Consider the following 23,208-nt stretch of genomic DNA (forward strand, 5'->3'; position numbering starts at 1 on the left):
CAAAAGTTAAGTTCACCAGGGAATTCTTTACTCTTCCTTGCTAAATTCCTAACTTGCCTATCTCTGAACTTCTCCACTTTCCCTCCAGAAGCTGGATGCCATGCGCCTGACCTTCTCCAGAAGGGTTTCCTTCTCCACTTATCTTCTCCAGTCTGTCTTCACCCTTTCTCACCTTGAAGAAGATGAATCCTGGCATCTTTTCTGTGTTTAATTCTGTGTCCACCTTGCACCAATTAGATTCCCCTCACTTTTCCATCCTTTTCTCCCCTAGAGACATGATTGACTCAGGCCTTTCCTCACTGCACTTTGCTCCTTCTGCACTTTTCATAAATCTCCTTTCTCTCTGTTCACTTCCTCTTTGCCCCACTGTAATCCGGATTCCCCTTACTCTTTCCCAAGATGTTCTATTTGTTGCAAAATGTCCCTGCCCAGATCACAGCCTTTAATAAGGAGCACCTCGCCCCCACCTTCTGGAAACAACTCCCTCCTCCCCAGTCTCCCATTCCTGCCCTCTTCCTCCTCCCCAGTCATCAAGTAACCCATACTGAACATGTGCTAAGTGCTGAGCTGGGGCAGATGCAAAGGGAAGAGGCTCTTCCTGTTCAGTAGCTCCAGCTCCTCTTCCAGGTCCCCTAAATGCACACGCTTTTGGGTGGTTGCTGTTTTCTCCCTGTATTGGCTCTCCTTTGGTGGCCCTGCACAGTTCCTTAGGTCTGACTGTGTTCTCTAGGGAACGACCCCAATATAAGCGTAGTCCTCATCTTACTCCCACTCCAGATCTGTGTTCCACCCATCTGACAAACTTGACTACCTCCATGTCCCAGTTCTTGCTGTCACCGTGGCACATGCAATGCCCAGCTTCTGTCTCTATCAACAAATCAACCAAACTCCCTCCTTCCGTCCCCTCCCCCCTTTTTTTGATGCTCTTGCTATGTATGTAGCCCACCTGCTTCAAACTCATGATTCTCCTGTGTTGGCCTCCCAGGTGCTGGGATTACAGGTGTGAACCACCATGCCTAGCTCCCTAGTTTCCCTGGTAAAGGTGGACCTTTGCAATTCCAGGCTTTCCTTCCTTGCTGGCTCCCACAGGCATATGACTCCCTCCTTGTGGGTCCCCTCTAAAGCCATACACACTGTGCTTTCCTGATTCTGCTGGCTCTGCCCCACTTGACAGGGTCCAGGCTGACCTCACTGGTACCTGGAAACCCCTAACAGGTGCTGCTGCCTGTTGTTCCTCTATTCAATCCTTCCGCCCACCACCTCTAGATGTCTTTGATCTGGGCTTTTCCAGAGCAGACACCATCCCTGGCCCCGAGGCCTCCTGGATGGCATTTGTTGTTTGGTTTGATTAGTTACAGAAATTTCATTCCTTTATGTTTATTATATTAAGCAAAAGAAATACTCAACTTAACCACCTTTATGCTTTCAGAAATTACTGTTGCTTAGCAGGACTTTTCAGACTTCCATGAACCTGAAATCAGTCTACCATTTCCACAAGTACCTAATGGTGCAGCCAAATAGACTGGCCCTGGAGTTTCCTTGTATACACCCTATTTTCTATCTTGAAGTCTCTGCTCCTAGCATTTCCTGTACTATATGCCAACCTTCTTCATTTTCTAATAAGATCTTACCCAGGGCACAAGATCCAGTTCAAATGCTATTTTCTCAGTGAAGTTTCTCTGATCAATCCAGGCAGAATGTTCCCTGCCCCTCTAACTCTGAGATTCACAGCACATCTCAGGCTCCTGCACCAAATTCAGCAAGTCACACCACTGTACATAAGGAGGCCTGTTACTAAATGACATCGCCAGCAGATGCATGCTCAAGTCACTGGCGCTGTAGAGAATAACTGCCCTTACCTGGCCCAGCACAGGAGATGGGGAGGAGCCAGTGGCAGTGGCTGGAGTAAAGGCTGATCTCTGCCTTATCTGGCCAGCACTGGGTACAGTGAGGGAAGGCTGGGCTGCCCACGCATCCCAGTTATCTGTGTCTGGTTTCTCACTTGTGCTGGTGGGCCACCTGGAAGGAAAAACATGCCCCATAAATGTTAGCCCTTATTCTAATGCACCAGCATTAAAGCACACACACACACACACACACACACACAGAGAGATGGCACCCAGTAAGCCTGTGTGACACAAATCCAGTACACTTATGTGACTTCTATAGTTAAAAATGAGGAAGACAGAGAGGTATTGGGCTTGGGTTTGAGTCTGAGCTTCATAAACTCGCAAATTACAACAGTTTCTCAGAATTGTGATTTCCTCATTAGAACAATAACCTGTCTCTGGGTTAGTTGTGAGGGCTACCTATAATACTCTGAAACTCTGAAGCACTAGAAAAACATCCTCATGTGATGATTATCATCAATTGTAATAACAATGGTGAGAAAAAAGGAAGTACACATCACACATGAAAACACACCGGCGTGGCAGCCAGAGCTGCTCTATCTGATCCATCCCACTGCCAGCACCTGGATGTCATGGTAACTACAAGTGGCATCCTCAGAGCAGCCAGTTATCCTTGGTCTTGGGACAGTTCTCATTTTGCAATTTTATAATTTTAGATAGGCACTTCTGTCTGAGTACTGAGCTAAATACAATTTGCTATTTACATATTTATAACACATATCAAAAATTTAAAAATCAAAATAATTCCTTTGTTAGACTGCACATCTTGATTTTGGGTTTGGAAAATAAGATGCTTATAATTATAGCAGGAGGCTTACACACCACATACTTATTGAGGAAGAGTCAACTAAGCTAATTCACAGCAAAAAGAAATCCTAGAAAGCATGGCATTCATCTTCTATTTTAACTGAAGCTTCAGCTTAAAAAGTCAGAGCTTTTCAGTGAAGATGGAAAGGGAGAGTTTGAACTTGGAGGTCATGCCAAAGGAAGGTTCTTTTCTTTTCTTTTTTTAAGCAGAAATTACACAGGGAAGAACTGCTTTAGCTCCTTCAACTTTATATAAAAAGGTATAGCCAGGGTAGTGCTGCACAGCTATAAACCCAGTTACTCGAGGCAGAGTTTGGGAGGACTGCCATTCAAGGATAGCCCTGGCAAAAAGTTAACGAGACCCCCAACTCAGCAAACAAAGCGGGCGGGGGAGTTGTTCACAGGTGTAGTTCCACATTCTGGGAGGCATAGGTAGCAGCATTAGTCTGAAGCTGACCCTGGCCAAAAACATAAGATCCTATCCAAAAAATAACTGAAGGAAAAAAGGGCTGGGGCTGTGGTTCTAGTGGTAGAGTACCTGAGTAGCAAGTGGGAGTTAAAAACCCAGGTACCACAAAGAGGGAGAAAAAAGGAGAAAATTTAAGCATGAAAAACTTGCTATTCCTTATATCCTTCCTGCACTTCCACCTGTCTTTGGTGGTTACGTCCCTTTCTTCTCTCTAGACATTCCATGTGATCGTTCTCCAGAAACACATCTTGATTCCTTGCCTTCAAGGGGTTTTTTCAGAAAGGTGACTAGACTTGGCAAGAAACGTAAAACACTTCTTACTCGAGTCACTCTTACTAAACACTAGTGTACAATCTTTTGGACAACTGCACATGAAGGTCAGGCCCTTCCAGTGGGAAGTCTGCACAGCGTTTCCATCTATCATCTTAAACCTCTGCTTACATGCTGCTTCCTGGACAAAACGCCTGATGACCAAGGGCACAGAGCCCACAGCAGTCAAGGGCAACACCTTTTCATTCCACTGCAAAAAGCTTAGCAGAAACAGCTTTTTGTCTTACTCAAAACCACATGATGCAATGCAATTTCTGTCTCTAGCCAGCAAAAAAGTGCTATTTGCCTGCTGCTGCAGGAAGTGGCCAGATATTTGCTGACTGGCATGGATGTCAACACAGATTATTAGGAAGCAGTATTTCTCCATTTTTCTCCCCAAGAATGAAAGACACAGATAAATTATTGGCCAAAACATACTCAGCTTTATTTTGTACCATGGTAAATCACTGTTGGGCCACTAAATCTAGTTCAGAGACTATAATTGCAGTTTGCCAGTAGGCTGCTTGGAGGAAGGGGTCATGGGAACCAGCCAGTTCCTTACCAAGAAGGGCAACCCAAGACTATAAGAACCGCTAGAGAAGAAAAAGATTATTGTTTTTCAAAGCCATCAAAACAGCATGTCTACACATACGTGGAGCTGAAGTCTGCCCAGTTGTTGGGGGTCGTGGAAGGCTCGGAAGTCACTGGTAGAGGAGCGGGGGTCTCACGCACAGCCAGTTTGGGGGCAGGGGCAGAGTCAGTCGCTGGTTTGGCTGGAGTGGGAACCTCATTTTCTGGAATCTTCTCTGCATAGTTTGCAGGGAACCATCCCGCCTTTCCTTTTAATTCTCCACCAAGCCATCCTGGTTCTCCAGTTTGGCTTTCATCTACCTGTGGGAAGTCACAGCTTTTAATCTGAGTGAGACTAAATCGACCCCTGAATATACCAAACAGCCACCACCACAAAGCCTGAGGCCTCTGCTCTGACTGATACATGGCACAGAAATTTCTCCCCCTCAGTCTAAGTGTCTAGGAAAATAGTGGCTCGAGGGGTAGAGAGTTTGCCTAGCAAGTATGAGTCCCTGAGTTCAAACCCCAGTGTCATCAAAAAAAAGGAAAATGGCCTCTAAACCTTAACTTTGGGAAAACTTCTTACTCTGTACTTTTTTGTTTTTTTTTTAAGTTCTCCCCTCCCCCTTGCTAATGATGGCAGTTGAGGCAGAGCGCCTCCAGTCCTCGGCACACAGTTGAAAGTGTCAGGTATTTTGACTCAGAAATCGATCTGACAGGTTTCACCACTCAGGAAGTCATCTAAGTGTTAAAAATAATTGGATCTGAGTTTATTATTTAAAATAGAAAGCAGAAGTGCAATCAACATAAGTTCAGTACCCTAAACCTTTCATAACTAAGTAGCATTTACTGAGCACATGGACAGAGGGTACAAAAGCAGACTTAGCTAGTTTCCCTGGGAAGCAAAGCTTACACTTCACCATGTAAGAGCAAAGCAGACACAGGATGAAAAGAAGCAAGAAGTCTTACTTAAGCCATTATCAACTTTACTAGTGCTCTAATCTTCTTTTATTCCTACTTGACGGTAATACCCACAGATGTGCACAAGAGAATATAGAATTCTCCTGCTTAAAAACTTAGAAGAGGCTATGCCACATCAAGTGCTTTTAATGCTTGCATTTTATCTTAATTATGACTCGAAAGGATCATTCAACATGGCCTCACTATATAGGAGAACAGCGCTGGAGCACAATTATGTTCATCGTTAAAAAATTATTTTCATGACTGTAAGTCAAGTATGTGTCTAGCAGAGAGCTTTTCTGATGTCTGCCCTTTCCTATGCTGCCTAACGAGGTGAACCATTGAACACATCATTAGATATTGCTTTTTAGAAATCACATAAATGAGTGGGTAAGGGCAAAAAAATAGTCATTTTGGGAAATTTAGTGAAAGTACCAGTTGTTCTCTAATCCATTTAAGTATTCCCTAAAAAATAAGCTAAAGCAAAAAACTTCAACAAACCAAACATCTACCTGTATTCAGTGTAGAGTCAGTAATAAACAGGGTAATACACACTAGCTTAATTGAATGAACAAACACTTGGAGTAGGAGGCAGTAAAAGCAGAGTACAAGGCTTACTACTTAATTCTCCATGTTATTTATAAAATATGAGCAAGAGAATGCTGGCTTGCTACACCCCCTTAAGGAACCTCTACTGTCCTGAATAAAAACAAGTGTTAAAGCTGAGAATCCTCCAAGCAACCGAGAAGGAATTTCCTCAGATCAAGTGCAATAATACCTCTAAGGGGGCTATTTTTGTTTTATGGCTTAGACATTCTTACTCACACTTATGTGGATGTGAACACATTAGCCTCTTTTCATTCAGCTCCCTGTTTTGTTCTTACTCTCCTTTTCTAGGCAGCCTCTATTGTTTCTCTAGATGAAGATTTAAGATAACATTTTGTTCTACTTGGATCTTTTATCCAAGCACCTAACTTCAATGGTTAGGTGTTTTTCCTTCCTGGTTTATATTTACTGGTGGGATTATGACACACTATAACTGCAGCTGCTGTACACTGGCAACACAGCTCTTCTAAGCATACCAGGGCCTCCCCCACTTCTCAGTGGGGGAGAAGGTTCAGTGGCCAAGCTCAGCCCCCTTCATTCTAAGACTAGAGGTACTGTCCGGTAGGAGAGACTCAGGAGCTTATACCAAATAGTCTCAAGACTGCAAGGTAATGATCAAAAATAGGGCTCTGCAATTAGGCTGTCTCAATTTAAATGTGTTCTAGAATTTTGTAACTAGATGATTTTGGTCAAGTCTAATCTCTGGGTACCTCAGTTTCTTCATCTATAAGATGGAAATAATATCAATACCCATCAGTATGGTAGCTATGAGGAGCCATAAATACTTACAACTCTGCCTGGCATGTGAGAAGTGGACAGTGTCCAGCTGGTCCAGCTGTTCCTGGTTGTGATGTGGTTCTCTTATCTTGACTTTTGTCCTAGTGCCTGGTGTCTACCTAATTGGCTCTAAACAGACTCTGCTTGGTTCTCTGTGCAAGAGTTCTCTGCTCTGAAAGCCTGTCAGGGACCCTGGCTTCCCTGGGTTTATCTTCTTGCCCTAATAATCTCCTGTAGGGAATCAAGTTGATCCTAACCACTGCCTGTCTGGAACTCCCACAGAACTGCCTAATTTAGACACCCTCAAGTGTCAGCTGCTTTATCTAGTTACATGCTAGGATTGACTGTCATCCTCTTGGGACACAGGGTCTTGTCTGATTAACCAGAATGGGTGATCATGAGGAACTGAACTTCCCAGAGGAAATGTCCTATCCTGCGGAAACGTCTGGCTCCCACCTTAGTTTAATCAACTATGGCCAGCCTACTCCCAGGTGGGACAGAAAACATGGGCACCACTGTGTACCCTTAGGAGTGGGAGAAGGGGCCACTTTAGGTTCTTAACTGTGTAAATAAGACCTTCTCCCATCCCGAAGGGCAATAATGAAATCAGTATGTATTTCATTTCCAGCTAAGAATATTCACTGTGCTCAACAGCCCAAACAATAGTCTCAGTTAGTTTATTCTTATAGGGAACTATTCATTTTAATCATCACATTTTAAGGTTCAGAAGAGGCAATAAAAACTGATTAAATCAACCACTTAGGGACTGGTGGAGTGGCTCAAGTGGTAAAAGTGCCTGGCTAATAATAATGAGGCCCCAAGTTCAAACCCCAGTGCTACCAAAAAAAAAAAAAAAAAAAAAAAATCAGCCACTTAGGAAAAGCATAAAAGTTAATATAAAAATTGAGAATATTTCTCCCTGAATTTGGAAAACTTGGCCAAAAAATGATAATCCAACTAAGAAAAAACATAAAACTATGATAGACCAAGACATTAGGCACATAAACTTGTTTGTAACATGGCAATTAATACTGTAGACTTTTACATAAAGTACACTCATTTACTGGTGGTTGTAAGAGGGATTTTATTATTAACAATTTTGGTATTAATACAATTTCAGTTAACTAGGCTTTCTGCAACACTATGATATTGGGGGGGGTAAATTCTAATAGAACATCATCAAAGTGAAGCACAAATCCTAGCTATTGCTTTTGTTTCTGGGATTATAAAATATAATAAAGTCTATATTTCATTTCCAGCTAAGTCTATAAAATATAACTATAAAATATAACTAGCTATCTATAAAATATAACTAGTTATCATTACATATTGTACATCATTGATGCAGCAGTTAAATTGTACATAAGCAACTATTTCTAGTTCAGTCCATTTGGCTAAAGCCTGATAATATCATGCCTCTTTTCTGTTGATGATATGCTCAATGCTACCAATTTCATTAGGTCATACGGATATTTCTAAAACCTCCAGCCCGGTCACAAGGAGATACTACATTTGGAACTTGAATGCCCCTGCAGGTCCATGTGATAATGCTTTACTCACTAGGGCAGCACCATTGGGGAGTTGTAGAGCATTTAGAAGATGAGACCTTCTAGTAGGTCTGAAGGTCACTGGGAACATGCCCTTGAAGGGGATCGTGGGACCCTAGGTCACTTCCCCTCTCTTTCACATATGGCCATGAGATGAGCAGTTTTGCTCTACCTTGCTCCTACTTGATGTGCCTCCTTACCCAAAGTAACGGGAACAACCAATCATGGACTGAAACCTCTAAAAGTGTGAGCTACCAACAAATCCTTTCTTTTTATAAGTTGATTGCTCAGGTGTTTGTTATAGTAACAAAACACTTAATAACACAAGAGGGAAATGGAAATTCCTTTTTTCTTCACAAAGCATGACAAAGAGACAGCAAACAGGTTTAAACTGGACTGAATCACTCCAGTTTAAGGCAGTGGCTGCTTGGACAGTGTTGGAGGAATGCAAATAGCAACACGTTTCATGGATATACTAGTTTTCAAATAGAACGTTCCCCCCAAAACCCCTAGATGAGAATATTAAAACTCTTTTCTAAAGCTCTAACTTTTTTTTTAAGCAAATTTTTCCTCTGATGCAACTGCCCAAATCTGCTGGAACAGCACAAAAGCTGCTACAGACAATATATGAATGAACAAATATGGCTGTGTTCCAATAAAACTTTATTACAACATACACAGTGGGCCAGATCTGACCTATACCTGTAATCAGATGTGTATGCTGGTCTTGCAAAACAGCAGTGATACTATGGCTAATTGTTACTAAGTAAGCAGAACTCAGGTTTCATCTGAGTTCAGAAATCTAAAATGTAGAGGAAAAAGGTATTGAGTACATTAAAAAAAAATTCTCCATCAAGAGAAAAGTGGGGAGGAAGAATTTAAATGGTTATAAAGATATCACTCAGGTAATTTCTGGAACAAAATGACTGGCTGAAGGCTGATAACTATGAAAAAGTCCCGTCTGCAGATTTTTAAGAAGAGGGTATTTTCTAGAAATTATTTCGGATCAGTCCGACAGGAAAAAGAAACAAGGTTAAATCAGTTGTTCCTGAGATGGATGCTGCAGCAAAAGGACCTGGGAGAATTATGACTAGTGTGCAGGGCTTAAAAGTTCCCAAGAAGGGCTGGGGTGCAGTTCACCTGGTAGAGCACTTGCCAAGCAAGTGAAAGGCCCTGAGTTCAAACCCTATTACTGCTCCCCCCACCCCCCAAAAAAGTTCCCAGAATCTCCGGTGGGGGGGGGACGGTAATCCTGCCAGTCATTTTTTGAAGCTCCCTAAGTAATTCTGACACATGCATTGTAGCCCAGTACTAGCACCAGCATTTACATGATCTTAAAATAATCCTCAACAAAATATCAATGAGCAAGCCCTGTGTGGTGGTTCATGTGGATAATCCTAGCACCCAGGAAGCGGATGTAGGAGGATCATGAGTTCAAGGCCAGCCTGGGCCAAAGAGCAAGTTCTGGACCAACTTGGGATATACAGTGAGACTGTTGCAAAAAAAGAGAAAAAGCAGGTCTTCTCATTTCTTATACTCTTCTAATACATTACAGATGTCAAATTTAATTTATTTGGAAAGGAAAGGCCTGTTTATTTTGTTTGTTTTGGTGATACTTGGATTTTGAACTGAGGTCCTCATGCTACCACTGAGCTACACACCCAGTAACGCCATGTATTTTGAAAGCACCTAAGCCTGTGTGTCAGAGGCCTCCATGAAGAAGTACACCAGTGCACATGGCTCTTTCGTGTTTTAGGCAGGCACTCAGCCACCTGAGCTGCTCCACCAGCTCTCTCCTATTTCAAACTGCTAGCAGTTATAAAGTAGTTATTTTGCTTATTTCTCTTGATTTCTCTAAACAGGATTTTAGATATTATGAATGGCAGATACCATATTATATTTTTTAGTATTATCAACAACATTTACAATAGGACTATATATAAGATCACATTAAAATTTTGTTAACCATGAAAAAATATATTTTTGGAGAAAACTGGGCTGATAGCCAAGTTATTCTAAAAGCAAAATATTTTTAACACACCCTCAAGACTGGTCACATTAAGAAAGGAAACATTAGACTTTTACAATCTAATGTGCACAGCTAGCTGTTTTTTAAAGAAGTGTGAGAAATCTGAATGTCTGATGATTACTAGACCACAAAAGTGAAAGTGACCACTGGGCTATTCAACCACCTGAGATGGACAGTAATTTTGTACTACCTATTTTTCATGAACATTTTCTCAACTGCAAATTTCATGGGAAAAAAAAACCCAACTGGCTATTATAGGTTACTCTCCATCTGTTTTGCACTGGTTGCTATCCCCACAAAGATAATACAGTTGAAAGGCATTTGGAATGTCACACTGTATTGTGTAGTAGAAAATGGAGACACTGGTGTCCCTTCAGCAAGCCAATAAATTATGTTAAATTACGCTCAGTAATACATTCCACATTTTATTAAATATTTGCGACATTTGAGACAAAGTAAATTATCTTTCTGGGCATTGGGCAGACATTTCTTCTCTAGAAATTATTTCAGATTAGTCCTGACAGGGAAAAGAAATGAATTGTCCTTGAACTTATTTTTAAAGTTTCATTGAAAATTACAAATGTGATGTATTTGTGAAAATGAAAAGAATTTAAGCACGTGAGATTAAACACAAATGCTCCCCTTTTACCTTTTTACTGTTAATCACTGTTAACAGTTTGATGTATATATTTCAAGACTATTAAGTATGCATATACAAACACATGTATACATATACCACTTTATTTTTAACTAAAATACAATTATAATGCACACACTGTTCCTGTTTTTTTTTTAAAATGGACAATTTTTTTTGTATATATAGATCAGTATAATTCAAAAAACATCATCTTGACAGGCTCAGGTGGCTTACAACTTTAATCCTAGTTACTCAGGAGGCAGAGATCAGGAGGATCGTAGTTTGAAGCCAGCCTGGGCAAATACTTCATGAGACCCTATCTTTAAAATACCCAACACAAAAAAGGGATGGCAGGGTGGCTCGAGTAGTACATTACCTGTTAACAAGTGTGAGGTCCTGAATTCAAACCCCAGTACCACCAAGAAAAAAACAAAATCCAAAAACATTATCTTTATATTGCTTAGCTGTGTCATTTATTCATTTATACTCTCCCCTTACTGATGGATATTGACTCTCCTTTTTTTTTTTTTTTTTTTTTGCTTTCAACAACATTGCAGTGAACAACAATGTACACATACATTTGTGTATGTACCTCAAAAAAGCCAAAAGGAGGGAGAAAAGAAGAATTTGCGAGTCAAGTGGAATAAAATCTGAATAGGTATTGCCAAATTGGTTTGAAATGGCCTGCACAGTTTACATAGCTATGCTGACGACATATGTCTGCTTTCCTACTCTCTTGACCTAGCTAGATATTATCAAAGTTTCAAACTTGCATATTTGATAGAGGAAAAGTACTATCTTGTTTTTCTGATCTGCGTTTCCTGATAATCCATGAAGTTAAGTATATTTTCATGTGTTTTCTTTTAATCACTTATTTTTCTTCATCTGTCAATGTTCCTTCTTAGACTCTGCTGACTTCTCTAAGGCTTAAGGGTCTCTTTCTTAGAGTAACTATCTAAAGTATTTATATAATATGAATAGTAACCCTTGGCCTCTTTTGTATTTTACAACATAGAAATTTTAATGTTTGTATATTATAAAATTGGTCTATTACTGCCTTTGCTGTCTTCTGGTTTCCATAGCTTAGAAAGTTGTTTCGGTTTTTTAAGTCAGAAACTATTCTAATACTCTCCTTTAAAAGAAAAAGTTTCAGAATTTTATCTTTTAAGTTTAATCTACTTGGAACTTTTTTCCCTGTAGACAGAGATAGAGATAACTTTAAGATAGTCTTAAATGGGATTTAGCAAATAGAAACCCAGCACATAAACTCTTTTCTTTTTAAGCTCCATCTACTACACAAACTCAAAACATGTTTTCACTGCCACAACAACACCCAAAGATATGTGTACTTACACAGAATTGAAGTGATTTAAAAGAACAAGACATGGAATAGGATGCAGACTTCCTGACAGTTAGGTGGCACTTACCCATTCCCCTTTAACCTCCACCCGGAAAGCAAAGGTTTGAAAGCAAGGCAAAACAGATGTTTAATGAGATGTCTTATTCTTACAGCACTTCCAAACTACTCATCTAATCATCTAACAAGCTGAGGTGAACTAGTCCATCTGAGGAAAAGGATTCAGTATCAATGTAATAGGACTAAGGGTGCAGGGATAGGCCTGAATATGTCCCCCAAAGAACAACAGTTTTTCATTAAAATCCATTTCCATACCCTATATGAAAAGCATCAGTTCTTAACTTTCACATTTCTTTTAAAATTCTGAATCATTTCCTTCTTCAAAAAACAAAAACAAAGAAAAAAAAAAAGTAATATAAAGTCCAACCATTTCCAAGACTTATTTTTAAGTGAATCAGTAGATCAAGGGATTACTGTTTCATTTTAAACAATCATTTAATCAATCCATTGCTTTATTTTCTTTCTTAAACTGGTTCATAAGAGTATATTATATTCAATTATTATTATAAGGAAAGGGCATAAACTCCAACAAAGCAAAATTCTAAACTTTTTATCTGTTCATTTTCTGAGGAGTGAACTGTATTCACTGTATTTAACTTACTGTTTTCTATAAGTCCATACAGTCAAAAGAGGAAAAAAAGATGTTTTGACTCAAAGATACAAAAGTTATCATTGGCAATTACACATGATAGGGTATTTTGCATTTAAAACTATTTCTTAAAGACTACTCATAGCATATAAGTAGTCTCTAAACTCAGGAACAAGAAGACATTTAATGCTGTGTTAAGAACACTGTCTTTAAAGTGATATTAGGAAATAGTTTTTAAAATATCATTTTTCATTCTAATAAAAAAGAAAGAAGATTGAGTTTACCCTTCAAAACCTAGACCCTGGATTACTGAATTTCACAACTGTCCAACAAAGTGCAAAAAGAGAACAGATGCTATCATCAACCACAAAGGCCCAGTGACGACTTTCTTACCATGACTATATCTCCTGGTTGGATAGTGATTTCATCATGACTTCTGGATTCGAAGGGGTACAAAGCCCGGTAATACACCACTTTTACATTCTCCTGTGCAGAAATTGTAAGTGGGCCTTTTTCTGTTCACAACAAAAAAAGGGTGGGATGGGGGAAGAAAAGGAGCAAAGAATATTATAGGAAATACCAAAGTATAGATGACAAGCCATACAACTGACATCTCCTCTCTGCTCTACCTTAAACAACATCTGACTTATTTCCATCCATTCAAGTTTTGTATTTTTAATTTATAGTTACTTTTTCTTTGCTTTTAAATTTATATATTTATGTTCTTCTTTTCTTTGTAGTGCTGGGGATCAAATCCAGAGCCTCAAGCATGCTGAGCAAATGGTCCACCACTGAACTACATCCCCAGTCCATTCAAGGCATTTCTAAAACACAAAATAAAGGTCAAAGGAGAGCCGGATCCGATATCAGCAACTCAAACCAACTGGAGAATTCATTAGTGGCCTCTCTCCAAAGAAAGGCTGTTCTAGAGTTGAATGTGGCAGGCCAGGTGCCTAAAAGTCCCTTCTGTCCACCTCTTGGCCTGGACTCTAGCAGTGCACATCTGTAAAGCATCAAGACCCGTCGCTTACTTCCCACACAGTGTGTTGTTAGAATATGACCCCAGATCTGAATCAGCCAGGGAGAACTCTTGCTGGGGAGGAAGCAGAGAAACACAACTTTCCATATTAACAGGCCTGGAAATTATTGTGCTCTAGACACCTGACATGATTATATAAAACGTAAGTGCTAATTGCACCTAGAATGGTTACACTAGTGATCCCTGGTGAACCAAGCCTTCCATATTTCCTAGGGAAAGAATGAGTCTAAGGATGGACTCCAGATGAAAATAATTTAATTTTAAATGAAATGAGAAATTTAAAAGTACATGTAAGCAGATGATATTTTGGATTCTGGTTAAAAACAACTAATGACAGTCCCCTGAACCTTTCTACCTAATAGCTACAGGTATTTTAACACATATTTACCTTACCTGAAAAACTGTGAGAGGGAATTTTTACATCTATGTGGGCATGAACTGTATGTCATACAAAATTTCCCACTGACTAAAGGGGAAAAATAAATCTTCATTTTATACTAAGAGGAAGCACAAGTAACTAAAACGAACTGCCTAAGGTCAAGTGATAATGAAGTTGTTTTTCAGATCATAAAAAAACTATTAAAAGATGAACTTATCCTTCTTATGACAAACCCCTCCCATTGTGTGGGTCTGATGGTTTGTCTGTCCTTCTGGGCGGTAAGAATCCTAGACAGGGATAGTGCCCGACCCAACTCTGTTCTTTCACTCCCATCTCTGGCCACTATGTGGACAGGAAACAAGCCTTTACAGAATACCTTAGAAGTATGTGTTTGTTTCTTTTCTTTCTGCACACCATAGTGCTAAAAATGCATTCTGATGACCAGACGATCCCATGCGATTTATCACAGAAAAAGCAATCCACTCTCTTTAGCTCTGTCTTACTTGCAAAGTTGTGCAATATTATACAACCACACAAGGATTCTGAAACTGCTTTAAAGCTTGTGTCTGATATTCTCTCAGGAATAGCTTATTCTAGAAATTTCAATTAGACCAGTTTCTTATTTAATCTTTTTTTCCTCAAGAGGCAAATTATAGTCACACTTTTTTAAATCCTTTTTATATAGTACCGATGACAGTGACACATCTGAGAAATTCTGGGAGTGTGTGTGTGGGGGGGGTGGCGGTTAATAGCCAGTTACTTTAACAAGATAAGTCAAGCCCACCATTTGCTGTAACAGGAGTACGAATGGGGTTTGGTAATGGAATTTCATGCCACTTTGGTTAAGTCTGCAGAGGACTCCGAATGCCAATAGAGTGATCACCACTGAAACAGGTCTCCAACGGTTCTGGGGAATGAAGAACTGTACTGTCTGAAACAAGAGACTCATGTGCCCAAGACAAGGCCTGACTAGACACAAACATTTTTCAAGAGGCTCTGGGAGAGAGATGACTTATTTTTTAGGATTTTTCTTTTTTTGGTGGTTGTAGGCTTGAAACTCCTGGGCCTCATGCACACTAGGCAAGCACTGTACCCCTGAGCTACATCCCCAGCACCTAAAATCACTTTTGGCTTCTAATACCTGCAGTGGACCAGGGTGCTTGGACAGCTGGCTTAGCTGTTTCTTGGTGCGGATGGAAGAGCCGACTCAGCTTGTCTTGTGCTTCCTGTTTGCCTTTTTCCTCACTCTCCTTCTTTTTGACACTCTCTTCCCTTTTTAACTTGTCCTCCTCATGGACTTTTCTCAGCCGCTGATGTTCATCCTCCTGATGCACCTGCTCCAGCCACTGCTTGTCTCTTTCCTGAGCTCGTCTGCCAACAAAGATGCTTGATTACAGCGAGGAAGCAACTCCAATTTAAACCAGTGCTGTCTCTTTTCGCCAAAAAGCTCCAGCTAGTCAATGTGCTGCTAACCATCAAGGCAATATTGTTCTTCGGATAGAGCAACTGAATCAGTGAGACAAAGGCTTTTGGGGCTCCAATTCTGAGATGAAATCACATGATTTAGAAACACAGAAAGAAAGAAAATTTGCGATGCATTTCATAAAGTGGTTCTAAAAATCAGAAAAAAAAGACATCTCAATGTTGAAACTGGTGTTTAAACTACAAAAAAACAAAACCAAAAAAGCCAGAGAACACAGAGGAACACAAGTTCTCCAATGATGAAGAATACCCAACAAGCTGCAAATGAAACACTGTAGGAAAGCCCAGCATCAGTCAGCTTGTTCCGATCCCTCTCTGGCTAAAGGGACACTCCACATTCACATGTACACATCTTGCTCCCAAGTCTGAGGACAAGAGCAAGAGATGATTTTACTGATTTGAACTATTTTTGTTTTCTTTTTCTCTTCAAAGTAGCTGACATTAATAGGTAATTGGAATTTAATCATGATGGTCTCCATGTAAAATTAACAGGAGACTGGGAATGATTTTTTTCTCATTCCGTAACATCAAAAAAAATATATATAAACACTTTAAATGACACTAATGTTCAAAAATAAGTGATACAATATTAGCTCTCCATACATTATCTCTTACAACCTGACACCAAGTAGGCAGGACCTGTTATCATCCCCAATTTACAGGGGAGGAAGCCAATGCAGAGTTATTAAGTGACTTTTCATTCACGTCACACAGATATCTGTGCCGGGGGTGTAATTCCAAGCAGCCTGTTACAGAGTTTCCACTCTGAACCTGTGACACAGGCAATGTCCAAAGGTCTCAGAATAAGGAAACTGCCTAGGAACAAAATGTGAACAAGTTACACTTTCATTTTCCATTGTCAAAAATTATATTTATTCTACTCTATGTATATGAAAACTCAGTGCAGGATTCTTTTTACCTTAAAATATTTTACTTATAATTTTCAAAATGTCTTTTAAGAAGCATAAAAACAAATTATTAAAGGGATGGAGTGCTATTATTCACGACAATAAAATTACTTTAAAATTTCTGCCAATAAAGGTCACCATTTTATAGCATATAACCATCTAATTTCTAAAGCTTGGATAGAATTTATCTATACAAGAGTACTATGCATTATATATTTTATTTGTGTAATGGCATTGTCTGTATTATATTTTCTCTTTATTTCTACTTTGTAGGAATGTCAAAGTTTATAGCATTTCATAAACTTTGAAGAAAAGGACTGAGTCAGTTAATCAATGCATCAAAAAAAAAAAAAATCCTCTAAGTTAGTATGAGATCCCAATCATCTCTTCACTGGCATTAAAACACACACAGCAGATTCAGAAAATTCTATATACGCAGAACAACGCAGGCACAGTACTGGGCAGTTTCATTGAGCTTGGCCCCTACAGTCAAAAACTTGCCTCAAGTGTCTGTTTCTTCCTCTTTCCAGTTCAATTTTAATAACCAATATTTATAATTCATAGCATATCACTGGGACATTTGGTCATTCTTATTTCTTGGAGTCTAAAAATAACTGAAGTTTAGAAAGTAAATATCCATTAACAAAATCAGATACACCAAAAAGTAACAAACAAATTTCTACAATTTACCAAGGAATGTTACAAGGAAAAATAAGGAACCACAAACACAACTATTCAAGCAAAAAGATAAAAGTGTGTTTGGATCCTAAGCAGCAAGGGCAAATCTTTTGTACTCAAGTTTAATGTGCAGTTTCATTAAGGAGAAAGAAGACAGAGAGGCCACTCTTGGTCCTGCTGGAGAAGCCTTGTGTGGCTAGCAAGCTTTGGGCTTTGATTTCAAACCAGCCACTTTGACCGCCACTGTTATTAAAAGTCTGTGAACTGGAAACGTATTTTAGTCATTAGCATGCAAATGAGACAACCAAGTGTCCCAATTTCCTTGTATAATTCTATTTACCTACATAAGAGAGTTCTGGGAACCAACCAAAAACTTCAGGGGGTACTTAGATATGCAAAGATTTATCTATATATATGTTTGTGATTGTCCACACATACATTCTGCTACAGTGACCACTCAGAAAAGTCAGGCAAAGCAGAGTAAATACTCGGTTTCTTCCAGAGGGGGTCTCCAATCCACTGAGAAGACTCACCTTTGGGCTTCTTCTTTTTGCTTTCCTAATTCTATGATCTTTCGCTCCTGCTCCTTCTGTTTCAGTCGTTCAGCCTCTATAGACTTCTGCTTCTGGAGTTGCTGTTTATTATGTATTTCTCTTAGTTCCTATAAATAACCAAGACACATTTCATGCAATGACATGAGGGGTGGGCGCTAACTTCATCAGCATGCAACACTTCATAGTGGGGCAGTCTAGGGCATTTGGGAGACATTTCAGGGCTGAAAAAACGTAAATGTAGAGAACTGAAATCAGTCTACATTTTGACATGACTGGTCTCCAAAGGCTACTCAAGATTACACTCCAGTGAGTCACAACACAGCAGACCATTTTGCAGGATTTATTTACGAGGAACTTGGCTAGTGAGGGGTGGTGGAGGAGCTATGCTATTAAAGCTCATTGATAATAGTGGAAAGTAACCAGTTTTAAGATATGGTGATGCTCACGAATAAAACCTTCTAGTTCTTCTGATATGAGTCCACACCAATGTTCCCTGGCTCTGAAAATACACACACCCTTTCCTACACTCCTTCCGTTAAAACCTCATCTCCTTCTATGACACGCTGCTTTATGGACAGCTCTCTGCTCCATGCCCTGAATTCTCCCATCTCAGGGTATAGTTTTTTTCAAATCACAACTTGTCCAGAGCTTCTTCTTTTACCAAATTCATATATGAGGTTGCTGACTGTCCCAACCAGTAGTCAGGTTGAAAGAAAGAAGCCACAATTTGATAATGATCTTTTAGGATCTGATTTCCTCATTTAAAACCAGCCCCAGGAATAAGCAACATTTCCTAACCAGGCTATTGAAAATACAATGTATTCTATGGTACTTATAGTACTTGAATCACAAGTATAAATATCCTGAAGTATGAAGAACAAGGAAGCACTTTGTTTGGATAGACGGTATAGGTAAGTTGTAGAGTGCTTGCCTAGCATCTCCAGAGCTCCATCCCCAGCCCTCAAAAAGAAAAATAACCAAAAACAAACAACCAATCAAACAAAAACACCTGTGGAGGGGGAAACCCTCTGAATTTCACAGGACTCAAAGGGTCACTAACAGTTTCAGCCACCAAAACTCCTTTCACTTGGTCAAAGGGAGATCAGGTATGCCAAAGTGCCTAGGAAAGACAGGAACATATTTCCAGTTCACTTCTTGATTTGACCAATGAGGGTTGGTCCCAGTGGGCAGCTCAGGGGTCTATACTGTGAGATTTAAGGACTAAGGCCTTCCTCTTCTTCCATCACCTTGCTCATACAAGCCCAAATACGCAGAATGAATTTCAAGATTCACTCTTGAACAATAAAAATAGAGGGATTGTCTGTAGCAGATCACTGTTACAAAACATAAATTACTAGAAAAAAATCCCTAAGAGTTACACTAAACTTTTCCTACTAGGCTGTTATAAGGATCAACTTGGAATGCACATAAATAATGTTTTTAAAACTCTACATGACTTTGAGAGGTTCTAAAAGGGAACAATGAGGTACAATAGGATAAGGGGGTGGAGGAAGGGAGGTACTAGGCAGAGAGAGGAAAGATGCAAAGAAGAAAAGAAGGAAGGGAAGAAGAAGGGAGGGAAGGAAAGAGTTTCAATGGGGGAACCCAGCCAATGACACTGCGAATAACCAGGCAGGATGTTTCAGAAGCTAAATTGGTAAACTATTCCCTATGGCAGCAGCTATGTGGATGTGGCATCTGAGTCAAGAAGGACCCTTGGGACAGAAGCCTGGCCATTGAGGGGACAGAGACAGCCAAGAATGTAGACTGCAAAGTAATGATGAAGCCTCACTCTGTTTAAAGCTCTTACTGAGGCCAGGCACTGTTGGTTCATGCCTGAAATCCTCACTACTTGGGAGGCTGAGATCAGGAGGATGCAGTTCGAGCCTAGCCCAGGCAAATAGTTTGTGAGATCCCCCCACCCCCACCCGGCACATCTCCAGACCTGCATAACCAGAACAAAATGGACTGAAGGTGTGGCTCAAGCAGAAGAGATACTGCTTTGCAAGTGCAAAGCAGAGTCAAAATCCTAGTCCCACCCACTCCAAGAAAGAGCTCTTGCTGAGAGGAGAAAAATCAACTGTAGTGGGAAAGAATTCCATTTTCTATTATCTTTTTCAGTGCCATGCTGTATGAGATACAAATTTAACTGTAACACAGTAACCTATCTTATTGGCAGATTTATTATATGTGGTTTTGACCAAAAGCAGTCAAAATAAGTAAATAATCAAAAGAAATTTCAAAAAACTAAAATTTAAAATTCCCATGTGCATTATGCAGCTCTGCTGATGTGAAGTCTGCCCTCATTGTCATCAGTTGTGTCTAAATCATTATGGGATAGGCTGAGTGTTTCTCTGTCCTTAATTTTTGTGAAAATTTGCATCCCAAAAAGAAAATGGTGCCTTAAAAGCAGGGTAAAAACTAGTGTGCTTAACTGAAGTGATAAAGTGAAAACATGAGATGGTTGAAAGGCAGTATGTCCTTAGTAGAAGGTGGGCAGTGTTTTGGAGAAAATGAATCAAGCATCCGCAGTGTTCATGAAGTAAGATCTAGTTTCTGGTAAGCATTATTAGTGTGTACTTCAGTAACTTAGCCCATTCCATGTGGCTTCAAGTTGTGGATCCTTGAGCTTACTGCACTTATGGTATATGTAAATTTGAATAATTTTAGAATACTGCACTGTATGCATTCTGAGCATTCATGGTTTTTCCTCAATAGCAGCCTCCTTAGAACTGTAGACCGTGGACACTAAGGGTCTACTCTATGTTAAAAATTCAGCCATACTGGGTTTCACAGTAATCAAGAATAAATAGTAATCTCAACCAACATGAATGAAAACTCTGGTTAATATTCTGAATAAGGGGGATTCCAAGATAGCGGCTACAGGGAGGAAGCAGAGAGCATGCCTCCTAAAGTAAAATCTTGGAGAGACACTGGAGATACACCTTACGGGAAAAACCACTGAGAAGAGGCAAAACTTTGACTCCTCCACACCTCCAGCCTGTGCAGAGCATCTCTACTTCATGTTAAACGGAGAAACCAGGAGGGCTCCCACGCCACCGCCAGACAGCAGCACCCAGACGGCTTGGGAAGACGCGGACCACAAGGTGAATGAAGCGGTACGCAGTACTCCCACAGACAACCCTGGGCCAGATCAGCATAGCCCCCTGGACAGACCGACCCCCCACCCAGGGAAAAAAGAGAAACTGAGTAATAAGCAATAACAACAAAAAAGACATGTAGCAAAGAGGGTGGGGTGCCCTGAGCACTGAAGAGGAGGGAGGGGAATCCCTCACAGAATTGTAAATAAACAAGCTGGGCTGGAGAAGGCAGGAGCAGCAGCACTGCCCAGCAACCAGGAGCAGGAAAGCTTGTAAAAGTGGCGGTAGGAGGAAAACTCCACAGGAGAGGGGGGAAGGCCCACTTCCCACGTGAACTGTAAATAAACACAGGCCTGAGAAAGCGGATGCAGTGTCACCTCCCCCCAGTGTGCTTGGAAAGGGGAAAGCTTGTAGCAGCGGCTCGCACACAGGAGAACTCTGAGTAAACAAAGCCTGCGGGGCCAGGTAAGTGCTAAGCTCACCCCTGAGATCTGCATAAATAATGCCTCCAGCAACAGCAGGCTGACAGCAGCAGGCAGGTGAGCCACAGCTGCAGATAGCCATTCACAGAACTGTCTCCAGACTCTTTTTTTTCTCTCTCCCAACCTTTGATGAGAAAACAACTGAACTACACCTGCATGCTGAAAAACTTACTGAAACTGTATTGCATTTGAACTAGGGACACTTTGTGGGTTTTGTTTTGTTTTGTGTGGTTTTGTTCTATTTTAGTTTTTCCAGTCTTTTTCCCCTTTGATGAAACAACCACAGAACTACTTCTGAGGCACCATCTCCAGGATTGGAGGCTGAGGGACGAACACCAAAATTATTAACACTGAAATTTTATTGCATTTGAACTTGGAGATTTATATATATATATATATATATATATATATATTTTCATTTATTTATTTTTAAGTTTTATTTTTATTTTTTATTTTCAATCCTCTGTCTCTCTAATGCCTTTTCAGCTTATGGCTGATTAGTACACTGTCTCTCCCTGTTTATATCTTTGAAACTTTTTTTGCTTGTTTCTTTGGTTTTTTTTCTACTTGTTTGTTTTTCCCTTTTCCTTTAACTTCTTTGCTTTCCATCTCCTCTCCCCCTTCCATTCTAATTATCACCAGTGCTATTATTACAAGCTAGAAAATACTCAATTGCACACAGTACAAGGACAATAACAACACCAAAGGCAATGACGGGAAGACAGAAAAAACAGGGAAACCAGTTTCCCCACAGCAAAAAATTAGTACAGGAACCAGAGGGAAATGAAGAAAACAGATACTCAGAGATCCAGGCTCCAACAAAACGAAGATAAACTATACCAAAGAACCCAATAAAGCCCACAAGAATAATCTAAAAGAAGAAATACTACAGGCACTCAATGAGAATTTTATAGACGATACTGGATATGGTCAACCAAAATGTACAGGAGACACTCAAGAAATTCCAAGACAACAAAAATAGAGAATTTGAAAAAGCAAAAGAAGAAATAAAGGAAACCATAGAAGCACTGTATAAACACCAAAGTGAAAATGTGGTATCTATACACAATGGAATTTTATGCAGCCATGAAGAAGAACGAAATGTTATCATTTGCTGGTAAATGGATGGAATTGGAGAACATCATTCTGAGTGAGGTTAGCCTGGCCCAAAAGACCAAAAATCGTATGTTCTCCCTCATATGCGGACATTAAATCAAGGACAAACACAACAAGGTGACTGAATTTTGATCATAAGATAAAAGTGAGAGCACACAAGGGAGATATGAGGATAGGAAAGACACCTAAAAAATTAGCTAGCATTTGTTGCCCTCAACGCAGAGAAACTAAAGCAGATACCTTAAAAGCAACTGAGGCCAATAGGAGAAGGGGACCAGGAACTAGAGAAAAGGTTAGATCGAGAAGAATTAACCTAGAAGGTAACACACACGCACAGGAAATTAATGTGAGTCAACTCCCTGTATAGCTATCCTTATCTCAACCAGCAAAAACCCTTGTTCCTTCCTATTATTGCTTATACTCTCTCTACAACAAAATTAGAGATAAGGGCAAAATAGTTTCTGCTGGGTATTGAGGGGGTGGGGGTGAAGAGAGGGATGGGGTGGGTGGTAAGGGAGGGAGTGGGGGGGAAAAATGACCCAAGCATTGTATGCACATATGAATAATAAATAAATAAAATAATAATAATATTCTGAATAATACTTCAAAGACAAACAGAATAATAGGTCAATTCCTAATGTTAAGGGTAATTTGAACTCTTGGCCCAAGTTAGTATCTCTACATGAAAACGGGAACATGGAGTGGAGCCATATCAAATGGTGTCCTAAGGGAGCGACCAGAAACACAAAGCTAGCACGTGCTCAGGAAGGGATGGTCTAATCTATCATTGGCCCAATGGCAGACGCCCTTTAAAAGGCTGGATAAGAAACCATGGAAAGATT

General features: G+C 40.0%; 1 protein-coding gene across 11 annotated transcripts in view; it reads right to left on the reverse strand.

Annotated features, from left to right (window-relative positions):
- Itsn1 (intersectin 1) overlaps positions 1-23,208 on the reverse strand; it is a 205,055-nt gene that overhangs the window by 73,361 nt on the left and 108,486 nt on the right. For 9 of the 11 annotated variants that reach the window (XR_012447870.1, XM_074072743.1, XM_074072744.1 and 6 more), the window contains 6 exons: positions 17,647-17,774; positions 15,187-15,416; positions 13,021-13,142; positions 12,049-12,063; positions 4,148-4,386; positions 1,860-2,019 (listed from right to left, as the gene is read on the reverse strand). Coding sequence is in view for 10 of the 11 variants with exons in the window: in XM_074072743.1 (XP_073928844.1) it covers positions 1,860-2,019; positions 4,148-4,386; positions 12,049-12,063; positions 13,021-13,142; positions 15,187-15,416; positions 17,647-17,774 (894 nt within the window). In the remaining variant the exon portion in view is untranslated. The remainder of the gene's footprint in view (positions 1-1,859; positions 2,020-4,147; positions 4,387-12,048; positions 12,064-13,020; positions 13,143-15,186; positions 15,417-17,646; positions 17,775-23,208) is intronic. The other 2 variants (XM_074072746.1, XM_074072753.1) reach the window with 1 other exon arrangement.

Source organism: Castor canadensis, chromosome 5, assembly GCF_047511655.1.
Source record: "Castor canadensis chromosome 5, mCasCan1.hap1v2, whole genome shotgun sequence".
NCBI classification, from domain to species: Eukaryota; Metazoa; Chordata; class Mammalia; order Rodentia; family Castoridae; genus Castor; species Castor canadensis.